At 41.1% G+C, this 16,817-nt stretch overlaps 1 protein-coding gene across 1 annotated transcript in view; it reads left to right on the top strand.

The window, feature by feature from the left end:
• The window catches only part of LOC126249547 (uncharacterized), a 385,639-nt gene that overhangs the window by 336,637 nt on the left and 32,185 nt on the right, over nucleotides 1-16,817 (top strand). Inside the window, exons 5-7 of the mRNA XM_049951212.1 lie at nucleotides 6,774-7,001; nucleotides 14,579-14,821; nucleotides 15,311-15,431. Coding sequence (XP_049807169.1) covers nucleotides 6,774-7,001; nucleotides 14,579-14,821; nucleotides 15,311-15,431 — 592 coding nt within the window. The remainder of the gene's footprint in view (nucleotides 1-6,773; nucleotides 7,002-14,578; nucleotides 14,822-15,310; nucleotides 15,432-16,817) is intronic.

The raw sequence follows: 16,817 nt of genomic DNA, 5'->3' as shown, positions 1-16,817 counted from the left end.
CAGTGGTATGGGAAGCTGTATGAGTCATGGGAGCGAATCTAACTTAGCGATCTTCAATTTCGGGGACCACCCGACAGGCTCGAATCTGCGACTTTTTCTATATCAAACGTGAATGGTTCAAAATGGTTCAAATGGCTCTAAGCACTATGGGACTTCACATCTGAGGTATTCAATCCTCTAGACTTAGAACTACTTAAACCTAACTAACCTAAGAACATCACACACATCCATGCCCGAGGCAGGATTCGAACCTGCGACCGTAGCAGCAGCGCGGTTACGGACTGCAGCGCCTAGAACCACTCGGTTACAGCGGCCGGCCAAACATGAGTAATTAAAATCCTCTTTTGACATAGTAAATGCTAAGGGCAGTCTAAAAGTCATTAATGCATCTTTAGCATAAATCTGCTATTCAGTAAACTAGTTGTAGTAAGAAACAAATTATCGTTAAATGGCATCGACGAAGTACAAATCATTGCAATGATATACAACGTTTAAATAGATCATTCTGCTGTGCACCAAGTAGTGTAAGTCAGTCGGCAATAGGATGTGCTTCAGGTCTACTATCTGTCCCGACTACGCTCTCAATTCCCATATTCCTTAAAATTAACTGTACCAATCTGAGTAACTGTGAAGTACTTTACAGTATGCGTCAATAAATGCACCGTAATGGCATCCCAGAATATTATTTGGAGCACGAGAGGGTGATGAAAGGTGATGCCCCCAATTTTTTATTTGAAAATTCTTAAAGCTTTTTAAATAATACGAACTTTATTTAACTTTCTGCATCTTTATTGATCATGTTTACATATTTACTTTTCAACAAGAGACCAGTTTGTTGATGCTGTCGGTGTAGAATGTTTGACTTTGTTGACAGAACCAGAACCTCACCTCAGCTTCCACTGCTTCATCGCTATCAAAGTGAAGACCTCTAAGATGTTCTTTAAGTTCTAGAAACAGATGAGTATCGGACGGGGCTAAGTTGGGACTGTAGACCTATGGAGGATGATCGATGACAGTGAATCCAAGGCGCTGGATTGTTGCACATGTCGCAGCGCTCGTGTGTGGTCTGCCATTGTCATGCTGAAGAGGAGGGTGGACAAACTTTTCGAATTCGTGCGTTCAGTTTTCTGAGGGTCTCGCAATAAAAAATGGTTCAAATGGCTCTGAGCACTATGGGACTCAACTGCTGAGGTCATTAGTCCCCTAGAACTTAGAACTAGTTAAACCGAACTAACCTAAGGACATCACAAACATCCATGCCCGAGGCAGGATTCGAACCTGCGACCGTAGCGGTCTTGCGGTTCCAGACTGCAGCGCCTTTAACCGCACGGCCACTTCGGCCGGCGGTCTCGCAATACTTTGCAGAGTTTATGATGATGTCTTTAGGCATGAATTCCTAATGCGCCACACCTTGAACATCCCAGAACACTGTGAGCATGACTTTCCATGCTGATCTGAAGATTTTCTCTGAAGAGTTCATCATCTCGACTCCGAAGAGTCGTATTTTATCAATGCCATCTTCAAAATTTAAAATTGTGTGTCCCAGTCAACACTGTTGAAAGCTTTCTCTAAATCTACAAATACTATCATTGTAAGTTTACCGTACTTCTACCCATCTTCTAAGATAGGCCATAAGGTCAGTACTGCCTTGTGTATTCCCGATTTTTTCAATGAGCCAAACTGATCTTCCCTGTGGACTGATTTTGCAAATTTTTCCACTCTTCTATGAATAATTTGCGACAGTATTTGGCAACCATGACTTATTAAATATGTACTTTGATAATATTCACACATGCCAACACCTGCCTCCTCTGGAACTGAAATTATTACATTCTTCTTGAAATTTGAGGGTATTTTACCTGTCTCACGTCTTGCATAGCAGGTGGAATTGTTTGTCATGGTATGTTCTACCATGGATCTCAAGAATTCTGAGGGAATGTCATGTGCTCCAAGTGCGTTCTTTCAACTTTTATCCATCATTGCTCTGTCAATCTTTTCTCACAGTATCACATATCCCATCTCCAGTTCTTTTATGCTCTCTCCCTTTCGATAATGTTGTCATCAAGATCATTTCCTTTGTAAAGCTTTTATATATTCCTTCTACCATTCACCCTTCCTTTCTTTACTTACATCTGCTCTCTTAACATTCACACAGCTGTCTCTGTTTTCTGCAAAAGTTTCAGTGATTTTCCCGTAGGTAGCACATACATTTCATGTAGGTATGCAAGGTTCTAAGGCTATGGACACAATCAGAAAAAGGTTGCATCATCCCAGTCCCCAGAATTCCTGAAGATAGACGTTGACTGTGGATACAGTATCACAGACACAGTCCCTTTGAACAGTCCCTTTGACTGTTCAGAGATGTCACTAAACCCGCCCAAAGACGTAAATAACCATGCATGAGCAGCGCTTATTAGACGGAAGGGGTCTGACAGCCGATCATTTCCAGTAATTCCAGCACGAAGGAGGTACACGGCTCATGTTGTCAGTAATTCAACCATGTCTAGACAGTCAATAACACAGTTCAATCACGTCCGCATTGTTACTTTCTGCCAGGAAGGGTTCTCAATAAGGGAACTGTCCAGATGTCTCAGAGTGAACCAAAGCGATGTTGTTCAGACATGGAGGGGATACAGAGAGACAGGAACTATTGATGACATGCCTTGCTCAGGGCGCCCAAGGGCTACTACTGCAGTGGATGACTGCTACCTATGGATTATGGCTCGGAGGAACCCTGACAGCAACGCCACCATGATGAATAATGCTTTTCTTGCAGCCACAGGACGTCGTGTTACGACTCAAACTGTGCGCAAGAGCCTGCATGACATGCAACTTCACTCCCGACATCCATGGCGAGATCCAGCTTTGCAAACCAGGATACCATTCAGTGCAGTACAGATGGGCTCAACAACATGCCGAATGGATCGCTCAGGATTGGCATCATGTTCTCTTCACCAAAGAGTGTCTTCAACCAGACAATTGTCAGAGACGTGTTTGGAGGCAACCTGGCCAGGCTGAATGCCTCAGACACACTGTCCAGCGAGTGCAGCAAGGTGGAGGTTCCCTGCTGTTATGGGGCAACATTATGTGGATAGTATGCCACAAGAAACACAGAAATGCATCAATGCAAGAGGACGTGCTACTGGGTATTAGAGGTACCGGTGTGTACAGCAATCTGGACCACCACTTCTGAAGGTCTTGCTGTATGGTGGTACAATATTGAATGTGTGGTTTTCATGAGCAACAAAAAGGGCAGAAATGATGTTTATGTTGATCTCTTTTCCAATTTTCTGCACAGGTTCCAGAACTCTTGGAAACGAGGTGATGCAAAACTTTTTTTATGTGTTTATTTGCTTTCTAGCCATTCCTGCTTGGCTATTTTCAATCTTGGCTATGATAATATATTCGCTATACTATTCATAGTAGCTCACTGTCATTCTTATTTTCATATCACAAGGACAAATCAGAAAGTCTTTGTCCCTATTTTTGTTAACCAAAGTAGGGTACATACACATAATGACAAATATATGTCCTATTATACATGTCTTACAATATTTTTCTACATAGGCCCTACACCGGTTCACACATTTGTCCCATTGCAGCACTAAATTTGAGATGTCCCTGTGGTAGAATTCATCTGGCTGACTATGGAACCACCATCGGACTGCTGTCTTGGCTTCATCATTACTTGTGAATTGCTGTCCTGCCAGGAACTTCTTCAGTAGTCTGAAAATGAGGAAATCACGGAGGATGAGGTGTGGACTGTATGATGGGTGGTTCAGAATCTCCCAGAGAAATTCCTGGACCTTTTTGGCAGTTCTGATTGGCACATTTGGTCTCGCATTGTTGTGGAGTAGAGCCATGTTGTCCATATTGAGAATCCCTTGGCACCTTCACCTGATGGCAGCCCTCAGACATGAAAGTGTGGAACAATAGCTGTCAGCATTGATGGTTCCCCCTTGTTGCATGAAATCCAGCAGGAGTGGTCCACGGCTGTCTCAGAAGCCCATTAACATCACTTTCCCAACAGATAGCACCGAATGGAATTTTTTTGTCACAGGCACACCTGATATTTCCACACTATGCTGTACTGCTTGGATTCCAGCATGAAATGCAGTATCAGTGTTTCATCACCAGTAACAATGCAGTCCAGGAAACCTTCACCCTTCTTAGAGTACTGTTCCAGATGATTCAGTGAAGGCATCATTCACTTGCCTTTCATCATGTCATCCAACTCCTCAGGCACCCACTGACAAGAAATCTTCCAGTACCCTAAGGACCCATAAATGTCATTTCATAAGCACGTAATATTCCAAGTTCCTGGGAAATGGCTGTGATGTGCACACACTGATCTGCTTTCACAATTGTGTCCACAAGGGAAATGTTGTCATCAGTCAGTGACAAATGCGGCATCCCTGACCACTCACTTTCATGCAAGACTTTATGGCCTTTGCTGAACTCACCTCACAATTCTCAAAGCGAGACAGCTTTCACCATATGTGGGCTGTTTTTTCCTGTAGATCTTGATGGGCTTTCATCTCTTGCTCCACAGAAAATGAATCACACTTCATTGCTCTAACGTCACGGACAAGTGAAGCACAACCGCCATCTTTAACAACTGACTGCTGGAGCTGCCAGCAGATAATGCCGGCAAGAACCAAGAAATGTCCAACTCTGGGAATGGATATGTTGACCTCGCATTTACAGCTGCAATTTGGCTAAAAAAAGAAGGGGCAAAGACTTTCTGATTTGCCCTAATGTTATTAGATACTCCAGTATTATCTCTATTTCATTTTTTCTTGGTAACATTGCACTCACATGACCAGAAATACTATTTTTCCTGCCATCATACTTCACTAATTCCCACTATATGTAATATCAATCCATCCATTTCTCTTCTTAAATTCTCTAGCCTATCTACCCAATTATGGAATCTAACTTTCCATGCTTTGACTCTTAGAATGCCTGTTTTGATTTTCTTCATGACAGCATGCTCCTGAATAGTCCCCTCCTCGAGATTCAAATGGATGTTTATTTTCCTTTCTGACTATTTTACTGAAGAGGATACTATCATTGTTAAGCCATATTGTAGAACTGCATTTCCTTGGGAAATACAATGGCATTAGTTTCCCCTTGCTTTTAGCCGTTCACCATACCAATGAATAAGACCATGTTAGCTAGTGTACAAAGTTATCCATACAGTTGCCCCTGCTACTACTGAAAAGCCTGTTGCCAATCTTCAGGAACTGTATACTAGTCTGACTTCTTCACAGATATCCCTCCAATGTAGTTCCAATTGCAGTATGTCTACATGTATCACTGAGGCACACAACCCACCCCCTTGTGGCAAAGTTCAAGATTTGTGATTACATAAAACGTATCATCTTGTCAAAGTATGCTGCGTTTCAGGAGTACATTTGATCAATACATGCATGAAAAATATGTATCCAAGTCAATCATGGCAGTACAGTGCTATGTGGAACATAGGGCTCCATAGGAGCTACAGCTGTTACTGAAAGCACCAAAATGTAGATTATGTCAATATTGTTGATAACTGATTTGAATTTGTTCATTACCTCTAGAACTTAGTTTATGTCATCAATACTCAGAGTTTATTTTCTATTATTTTCAACACTCATGTTCCATAGAACCACTTATACCTTAATGTAACTGGGAAAAAATCAGTTGACTGACTCTATGTCTGCTCATACCCCACTTCTTTTTCTTTGGTATCAATTCAGAAATTCTTGAAATCTACTAGCCCAGAAAATCGATATGCATGAAAATCTCTTAAGCAATATGTCAGAATAGAGAATGTGTTCTCCTTCCAGGCCTGTGATAGTTTTCAGTCACATCACAATGCCGCTAATTGTTCACTGCACATCTTTTTGTCCCACAACTGTAGAAATTGTGTGAAATACAACAATATAGCAACAATATTTTGTGAGTGATAATGCTCTTAACCTCCTTCAGTCAAACAGTATCATCTGTGGACTCACTGGTATCAAAACATTATTTTTTCCTTCACTGATAAACAGTTAGTGTCCTTTAGGCAGTACTGATGTGCGACTTACTGCAGCATGTCATGAATAATAAGATCCATAGGTCCACAACTAATGTTCAGTTATGTATACATGTTGTGAAATGTGGCTGCAGATGCTACATCATTGATGATTACACAGTATGCCATCAACTATAGTACTCCACATCAGTCAGTATTGACAATCAACTTTTATGCTTCCCTTGCAACTCAGAAAACTGCCGTAGTGATAACTAGTGAACTCTTACTGTTTATATGACACTACATCAAACACATTCCATGGATCCAAGGGAAAGTGTTCTTTTTTAGGTGATATTCAAAAGATTTCCTTAAAATAATGAAGTATTATAATATTAATATGAATTATTAGCTTTTCCTGGATGCATGGACATGTTCCACACTGCCACAGTCTTCCCTTACCCCTTCTTCTATTGTTTTCCCCCATCCCACAACATGCTTCTTCCAATTCCTCACCACCATCACCCACCTCTTCTGAGATCAGTACTCATGCCAGTCAAGTTCGATAGCATGTAAAGAAAGCAATGTGTGTGTTTTTTATTGAGAGGGGGGGAGGTAGGAAGGATGAACATGCATGCATTTTATCTATCCTGAGACACATAATTACGTTACATCATACATTTCTCAGTTTTGTGTAAATTTAAATGCACATAACAAACAAATCTTAAATTATTCATATACCAGAATCATATTTTGTTCTTTATTATAATTTCAGGATTGGATCCAGCAGGTCCCTTATTTGAGAGCCAAGATCCACATGCCCGTCTTGACTCCAGTGATGCAATGTTTGTTGATGTTATCCATTCTAATGGAGAAAATTTGATTCTTGGAGGGTTAGGTTCATGGCAACCAATGGGAGATGTAGATTTCTATCCAAATGGTGGCAGAATGCAGAAAGGATGTAGCAACTTATTTGTGGGAGCAGTCAGTGACATACTGTGGTGTAAGTATCATTTACACTTTCTGATATATAGTGACTTAATAGACAGTAGCTGGTACATTCAAATTGGTCTCCTTATTTTCTTGCAATTTTGTTAGTGACACAAGTGCTCTAATCTTCTTCTTTTTCCTTGTCCTTTCCTACTTCTCTTCTGGGTCACATTTGCTATATGGTGACAGTGGGTGGCTGTGTGCCATTTCTGACACCACCACTCCCCAAAGGATGGAATCTGTGTAGCCCATTTGTCTGCATCTAGTTTAAATCCCATGTTCAAGTATGGGAACATTTTCTAAAAGTTTACACACTGTGTATCTGATGTGGGACGTGGTTACTAGCCCAGTATTTACCTAGTTGGGTGTGGGAAACTGCCTAAAAACTATATCCAGACTGGTGGGCTTATCATTCCTCATTGTTAATCTCTGAGGGGGATTCGATATGGGGCAGTCTCACATCACCAAAGCCCAGAAGCAGCACATTAACACACTTGGCTCTGTGGGTGGGCATGTTCTACTGTTTTAGTTAATTTTCAGGCACTCTTTAATAGGCGAGAAAGCAATATATTGAAGAAAAACAGACAAGACTTCAGAAGATCAAATTATCTTGAATCTTCAGAACTGATGTTCTTCATTTTGTGTGTAAGAGATTGGGTAAGAAATAAAATGTCTTGAAAGTTGAATATCATTATCCATAAAGAAATTAATAACTTTTTCTGTTGAAACTGAAAGGAAGGAAAAATGAGTCTGTGGCAAGTAATGATATTACAGTGAGATAATAGCATTTAACACCACTTTATCATAATGATACACTTTATTCACTTCATGATAACAAAACATAACAACACATAACAAAACTAGACATCAACTAAGTTCAAAGATCATTGTAAAGACAGGTCACACGGATCTATGTATCAAACCGCCACTTGTTTAATGTCCCTTCAATGACAAAGACATAAAAGGTTGATAATAAATTTGGCTTAGGTAAGGAGTGGGCAGATTGGTTGTAGCCTTTTTAAAGGATCCTTCATAGCATTCATATTAAGTGCTTTTGAGGAAGCCATGGAAAACTTAAATATGGATAACTAAACAAGGATTTGATCTCCACTCCTCCTGAAGCAAGTCCAGTGTTTTAACCACTGTGCTTTCCTGCTCAGTTGAAAGTGTCCCGATGATTGCTTGATTATTGTGGTAATGTACAAAATGCCATATTGCAGACTGGAAATTTACTGTTGCTGGTGTCTCACTGATGCCTTCCACCAATGTGTGTATAACTCATCAGATATAAACCTATATTATAGTTTGAATGAGAAACTGTCAAGTGTTGTTGTTTTTGGATGGATATGTAATTTAAAAGAATGGGTAGCAGACATGATCAAACAATGGGAAATCCAGGATGGCATGGTAAATATAATAAAAAGGATAGTTGCTACCCACCATATAGCATAAATGCTGAGTCACAGAAAGGCACAGCATAAAGATTGTACACACACACACACACACATGACTACAATCTCTGGCAGCTGGAGTCAGACTGCGAGCAGCAGTGCATTATGGGAAGGGCATTTGAGTGGGGGTAAGAAGGAGGCTGGGGCAGGGAGAGGGAGGGATAGCAGGGTAGGGGTGGTAGATAGTAAAGTGCTGCTGCGAGTGTGCAGGCACGAGGTGGAGAGTAGGGCATCTAAGTGCAGTAGGGAGGATAGATGGAGGGCAGGGGAAAGGGGGGGATTAGTGAAAAAGAAGAGAAGTAAAAAGACTGGGTTCATTGGTGGAATAGAGGGCTGTGTCGTGCTGGAATGGGAACAGGGAAGGGGCAAGATGGGTTAGGATAATTACTAATGAAGGTTGAGGCCAGGAGGGTAACGGGAACATAGGATATATTGCAGGGAGAGTTCCCACCTGTGTAATTCAGAAAAGCTGGTGTTTGTGGGAAGGATCCAAATGGTACAGTCTGTGAAGCAGTCACTGAAATGAAAGAAGAAATTTCCCATGAACATGCACAATGTAGTCAAAGTATGTTGTAGCTAACATAGGTTTTATTTTCACAGCTCCTACTGCATGTTATCTAAATAATCCTTATTTTATATTGTGTATTATGCTGTAACTGTCTTTTTACTATGTTACTAGTGGTTATCTATTTAACATTTTAGATAATTAACTGTACAGCTCAATTCCCTGGTGAAATAGACTTACTGTTCTGAATTTTTATTATTTTTTCTTGGTGAGTATAAGTCTGTCTCTTGTTCCATGATTAGGTATATAATGGACTGGTATATTTACTCATAAGACCCATCACTTTAGACAGATTTCTGTGGTGATCCTGACTATTCTCTGATACCACAAATAAATTATTTCATAACTACAGACTGTGTACATAGAATAGTCTGTAACTACATGGCATTTGCTCTTGTGCACTAACATCATGACTGTTATTGCATAATGTGCTCGTTCCACTTCCATTGGCAGTCAAATTCATCCCTAAAAATATTGTGTTCCTAACAAAATTTACAGAATTCTCATCTACATTTAATTTCATTGTATTATTTACCCTCCTTCAGCTGAAAAATAATGCTATTTATTTTCTTTGTCTTCAATATCTTTTTATTACATAATGACCATTACGTAAATGTTTCATTTGCTTTTCCTACCAGAAGTTCTGGAATTTTATCTTACTTCGTGTTTTATTTTATCGATCCTCTTATTTGCTTTAGTGGCTTAATTACTAGATATTGGGCACGTCGAGTTATTTCCTTGTTAGGTGCATATGTACAGGTAGAGGTGAGATGTTGATTTATATACAACCCATTAGTCATACAATATACATTTCTATTGATATGTATTAATATTATAGTGCTAACTTTGGTTCCTGGATACACATTACTGAGATGTGGGGTGGCTGCTGCAGTCACTGAGATACAAATGGGGCCCAGAGCAGAACAGGCAGAAACATAGGCTGAATTCTCCGCCATCCCCACACTTACTGCTTCACCACATTCGACCAAGCAGAGCCCTTTTTGCTACATGAGCTTATGGGTACAATTAGAGTTGTCATTGTATGATACAATTTACAGACTGAAATTTTCATTGGTGGAGTAAAAACAGTGACTGCTTTTATATGTACAAAGTATTTGTTGTAGAGTTTTACTCCCATATGTGATATAGTCCAGTAGTGTTCCATCAGGCAGGAGTGCCCCCTGGCACCCCTCTGTTCACATAGAAGCAGGTTCAGGTGAGGTAGATATCCTGCTAGGTAGCCCTGTTGCACACAATCTGTATATGCATGAACCATTAGGCCACCCCTTCATGTAGCCTGCCAGCAGCCACTCACTCACAGCATTACGATACCACAGGCTACTGCCTGCATGTCAGTTGTTTGTGCACCCTTGCCCACCTGTATCCCTGGATGCCCAAATGCTGGTAGGCACTTGAGCTGGAATAGTTTACACATATGGAAAGTTGCTTTCTGACACAAGGAAGTGTTGGTATGGATCAAGTAAAAGTTTTTGTTTTGTTTGGTGTTATGTCCATGAATATCAAGGTTGTTCTTGCAGTCTCCAGTGACACTTATTTTAAAGAACAAATGTGTTTAAATCCTATATAAACATGGTAACAACAAGCCTGAGATCTTAAATACGAGGACCATTCAGAAAGTAACTTCCGGTTGATTTAAAAAAATACACCAATTTAAATAAAAATATTTTAATATATATATCTTACAACTACATCTTTGCACTATTTTTCTACATAGTCTCCATAGCGATTGAGGCACTTATCGTATCTCTTCACAAGCTTTGAAATTCCTTCTGCATAAAAATCACCCGCTTGTGCCTGGAGCCAGCCTGTGACCGCATCTTTGAGCTCTTCGTCGTCATCAAACCGCTGTGACCCAAGCCATTTCTTCAAATGCATGAAGAGGTGATAATCACTTGGCGCCAGGTCTGGGCTGTAAGGTGGATGGTTGATAACGTCCCATTTGAAGGACTCAAGAAGGGCCATTGTTCTGCGAGCAGAGTGAGGACGGGCGTTATCGTGCAAAAAAACGATACCGGAAGTCAGCATACCACGGCGTTTGTTCTGTATAGCCCGTCGTAACTTTTTTATTGTTTCACAGTACACGTCTTGATTAATGGTCGTACCACGTTCCATGAATTCAACCAACAACACCCATTTGGCCTCCCAAAACACCGTTGCCATCAGTTTTCTGGCAGAAAAATCTTGCGAGGCTTTTCTTGGTTTGGTATGCGAATTTGAATGTGCCCACATCTTTGATTGTTCTTTTGTCTCAGGGTTCACGTACTTAATCCAGGTTTCGTCACCGGTCACGATTCTGTTTAACAATGGTTCTCCTTCGTCCTCATAACGTGACAGAAAGTCTAATGCAGAGGCCATTCTTTGAGTTTTGTGGTGGTCGGTAAGAATTTTGGGCACCCATCATGCACAGAACTTACGGTAACCCAATCTTGCTGTCACTATCTCGTACAAGAGAGTCTTAGAAATCTGTGGAAAACCAGTAGACAACTCTGACATTGAGAAACGTCGATTTTCACGAACTTTTGCATCAACTGTCTGAACGAGTTCGTCAGTCACCAATGATGGTCTACCACTCCTCTCTTCATCATGAACGTTTTCTCGTCCACTTTTAAATAAACGTACCCATTCACGGACAACTCCTTCACTCATAACTCTTGGTCCGTACACGGCACAAAGCTCACAATGAATAGCTGCTGCAGAATATCCTTTGGCTGTAAAAAACCTTATGACAGCACGCACTTCACATTTGGCGGGGTTTTCTATTGCAGCACACATTTCAAACTGCCACAAAAACTAAACTAGCGCAGGTACGACGTTCACTCGACCACGGCTTGATGCCGACTGACCTGTTGAGTGCGTGAACGCACAGATGGCGTCGCTACTCCCCCCACAACCCGCACTGTGACCAATCGGAGGTTACTTTCTGAACCGCCCTCGTAGTAATTTACATGAATATTTACATTCACTTTTGATTCTGTTTATTGAGTTTCCCCAGAAATGCAAACCTATGTTTAGTGTAAGAATGAAATAAGCATTATAATATACCTCTTTTCATACTACTGCAGAATTTTCATTCCATTTAATTATTACATCTAGATTCAATGTAATATTGTATGGATATAGTTACATAGACACTTCTGTTGGCTCCACTTGTTTGAGGATTGTTGGTACTCTATACTTCCATTGTGTCCTTGGATGTCCCCTTGAGCATTTTGCAGTAGGGGGACTTGGTTAGGGAGGGATCCATCAGATTGAAAGATATGCCCAAATCACTGTAGCCTCTTCTGCCCTAATATTCGACCAACGTGTGGCTTTCCAAATGGTCAGTATAGGTCCTCTTTCATTCTTCGTTCCCATTTACCTTCCCTGGTATTGTAGCCAGGTCCATAGATCTTATGAAGTGTGTTCCCCTCAAAGGCACAGATAGCTTCTTCAGTTGTTGCTAATGTTGCCCAGGTTTCGCAACCATATGAAAGTACTGGCTGTAATAGTGTCATGTACAGCTGAATCTTATTCTTCTGTAGTATTAGACATTGCTTGAATAAATTGTTCAGACTAAAGAACATATGATTAGCATTTATTATTCATTGATGCACTTCTTTTCTCAATTCACTTTTAGTAGTCAGTAGACTACTTGTTCAAATATATGGCCATCAAGAACAATGGAAGGAAGGAGAGCTTCACAGTGTGACACAATGAGATATTTTGTTTTATCATCATTCACCACCAGCCCAATTTGCTCCACATTGTGGAGAAATCAGGAAGTATCAGCACATACTTGCTCTAGGATGCCGCCAAGAGTCACAACATCATCAGCAATTGCCAGGATTGTGTCTGCTCCCACCATCTCCATTTTTCTGATTCGACAAGGCCAAGCTGAACAGTATTTGTGCCAATGGATCTCCTTGTCTCCATCTATTTTGAATACTGAATGGTGGCAAAAGTTGGTTGCCAAACTGTACTTGACAAGATGACTGTGAGTAGTAAGCTAAAATTAGATGTATTTCAATTGGATGTAAAATACCTCCAATATTTTGTGTAACATGGAGCAGTCAGTGCTGTCATAGGCTTGTTGAAAATCAATGAAGATGAGGTGCAATTCCTGCTTGAGCTCATAAAATTTTGCTATCAGCTACCTCAAGGTAAATATGTAACGAAAAGTTGACTGTCCAGGGATGAAGCCACATTGATAGGGGTCCACAATTCCATCAGTCAGTGGTTTCATATGATTTAGCTGCAGTGTTGTACAGACTTTATAACCAAATTCCAGTGATGAAATCCCTTGGCAGCTGAATACTTGTATAGTATCACCCTTCTTGAAGCAAGGCCATATAATTGCTCCCTTCCATTCTTCAGGAATTATTTCTGTTGTCCAGTTGGTAGATATTAACAGCTTCAGTGCATTTATCGGTTTTCACCTCCAAAGTGGAGCATCTCAGCTGTGATACAGGAAGCAGTTAAATATCATGGTACCAGGGAAGTATTTGAATGTTGTCTGTCATAACAATTCGTAGAAGTATATTTTCAGTAGGGCTGACACGAGTTCTTTAAAAGCAGGCCTATATGATTCCTTCTGTTTTAAGGTTGACTATGTCTGAGATTGATCCTTTTTGCAGTTTTAATGTTCTATCTACACCTGTTATATAGGTGCGTCCCCACAAAATTGTACTGGAACTTGTTGCAGCATGAAATGAAATGTACATAGTGAATGTTTTTCCATCATAAATAGTGGAAAGAATTGGCACTGCAGTATTTTTTTAAAAAATTACACATGCAACCTAGTGCCTAATAAAGAATAATATATTACAGAGACATATCCAGTGAGGGGCATGGGGTGGCAGCTGCTTGTCCCTCACCCTGTTCCCCTAAGAGAAAAATTTTGCGAACTGAACTTGCAACCTGCCCTGCTAAACAAACAGTTGTAGCAACATACCATCACTCTGAAGAAAGCCAGAACATGTAACACCCATTGACTAGTAGTAAGTGTACCCAGAGATATTTGAAATGAGATCTCAAAGCTGTTTTACCATTCACTACGAAACTAATATCATCACCCATCATCCTCTCCCTGTTAAGATCCAGGGTAGCCTCTCAATAGATTGTATGATACATGTTAATGTTAATATCTAGCTATTGATGGTAATATTACATTAACAGTAATAAAAAAGTAGGCCACTTGAACAAAACATACAATCACAGCAGATACTGCATATTAGCTCTCACATTACATAGCTAAGAGAAGCAAATGAGAAAGTTTCATATATATCAGTAACAAATGACTGTGTATGGTCACCAGGTATTGAATTAAACACTGCACTTTCGGCTGTTGGACTTAAACAACAGAAGATTGGAAAAAGCATACATTGTAGGCTTTTAGCTTCTTCATTTCTGCCATATAACATTAGACATAGAAAGAAATTGATTGCAAGAAGTTTGGAGTCACTAAAATGACAGGTCAGGCCAGCAAGTAAAATGGATCAGAACTGGTAAATGTGAAATGACACAGATGCGTGATGATAGACCAATGTTATTATTTTATGATTATTTGTATTTCAGCTTCTGAGATTGAAGGTCGCAGCCTTTGTAATCACCGCAGGGCATACAAATTTTTCACTGACTCAGTTTCCCCAAGATGCCATTTCCCTGCTTTCCCCTGTGAATCATATGAGAAGTTCTTGGAAGGAGAGTGTTTTCCATGTAATGGTGATCGACAGTGTGGCAACATGGGCTATTATGCAGATCGGTCCCATGGCCGTGGTACATTATTTCTAATAACAAGAGATGAAGAACCATTCTGTGGTAAGCACTGTTTAGTTATTGTTGTATTATTTGCAAGTTATGTATAGACTGCTCATTTAATCTTTCAGTGATGTTGATTTAAATCCCTAATCATGTTTATTATAGCTAATCACTACCATAAAATGCTTTAATCATATTTAATAGGAATTTTAACAATGATTAAATTTTAAAATAGTGAATCTTGCTTTGTCATTTCTGTCCTCTGTAATGTCTACATCACTGGTTGTTTTCTTTCATGGTGGCATCAATAGTACTTTCTGTGTGAGTGAACGAAGATACTTATGTGGACATTGTTTATTAGCAATTTCTGTACTTTACATAGTTAATGCACTTGTATCAAAACTTGCCTATAAGATCATGAATTCACATGCAGTATGGTTTTTTTGTAATATTTCTTTAAAACAGTACCATTTTTGGCATGATATTCCTGTTATAGAAACTGTATTATGTGAACAGATACTGATTTATCTTAGTGTCATTCTTTTACAGCTCATCAGTACCATGTGAGGGTAGAAAATTCAGCTAAGACAGAACCTGTAGCTACTTATGGGAAAATACAGATCACACTCATTGGCAGTTCTGAAATAAATGAAACTTTTCCTCTGACTCAGTAAGTAAAGGAAATTATTGGACTTGTTTATAAATATTAGTTGAAAAAAAAAAGAAAAAGAAAAAAGAAACAGCACCTTCACACTTAATTCTTTGGAATAGTGATTATGTTGTTCCTCATGAAAGTTATTACCCTGTGTAACCAAGTACACTCCTGGAAATTGAAATAAGAACACCGTGAATTCATTGTCCCAGGAAGGGGAAACTTTATTGACACATTCCTGGGGTCAGATACATCACATGATCACACTGACAGAACCACAGGCACATAGACACAGGCAACAGAGCATGCACAATGTCGGCACTAGTACAGTGTATATCCACCTTTCGCAGCAATGCAGGCTGCTATTCTCCAATGGGGACGATCGTAGAGATGCTGGATGTAGTCCTGTGGAACGGCTTGCCATGCCATTTCCACCTGGCACCTCAGTTGGACCAGCGTTCGTGCTGGACGTGCAGACCGCGTGAGACGACGCTTCATCCAGTCCAAAACATGCTCAATGGGGGACAGATCCGGAGATCTTGCTGGCCAGGGTAATTGACTTACACCTTCTAGAGCACGTTGGGTGGCACATGCGGACGTGCATTGTCCTGTTGGAACAGCAAGTTCCCTTGCCGGTCTAGGAATGGTAGAACGATGGGTTTGATGACGGTTTGGATGTACCGTGCACTATTCAGTGTCCCCTCGACGATCACCAGTGGTGTACGGCTAGTGTAGGAGATCGCTCCCCACACCATGATGCCGGGTGTTGGCCCTGTGTGCCTCGGTCGTATGCAGTCCTGATTGTGGCGCTCACCTGCACGGCGCCAAACACGCATACGACCATCATTGGCACCAAGGCAGAAGCGACTCTCATCGCTGAAGACGACACGTCTCCATTCGTCCCTCCATTCACGCCTGTCACGACACCACTGGAGGCGGGCTGCACGATGTTGGGGCGTGAGCGGAAGACGGCCTAACGGTGTGCGGGACCGTAGCCCAGCTTCATGGAGACGGTTGCGAATGGTCCTCGCCGATACCCCAGGAGCAACAGTGTCCCTAATTTGCTGGGAAGTGGCGGTGCGGACCCCTACGGCACTGCGTAGGATCCTACGGTCTTGGCGTGCATCCGTGCGTCGCTGCGGTCCGGTTCCAGGTCGACGGGCACGTGCACCTTCCGCCGACCACTGGCGACAACATCGATGTACTGTGGAGACCTCACGCCCCACGTGTTGAGCAATTCGGCGGTACGTCCACCCGGCCCCCCGCATGCCCACTATACGCCCTCGCTCAAAGTCCGTCAATTGCACATACGGTTCACGTCCACGCTGTCGCGGCATGCTACCAGTGTTAAAGACTGCGATGGAGCTCCGTATGCCACGGCAAACTGGCTGACACTGACGGCGG

The sequence above is a fragment of the Schistocerca nitens genome, chromosome 3 (assembly GCF_023898315.1).
Source record: "Schistocerca nitens isolate TAMUIC-IGC-003100 chromosome 3, iqSchNite1.1, whole genome shotgun sequence".
Lineage (NCBI taxonomy): Eukaryota > Metazoa > Arthropoda > Insecta > Orthoptera > Acrididae > Schistocerca > Schistocerca nitens.
This window is presented reverse-complemented; position numbering and strand designations above follow the sequence as displayed.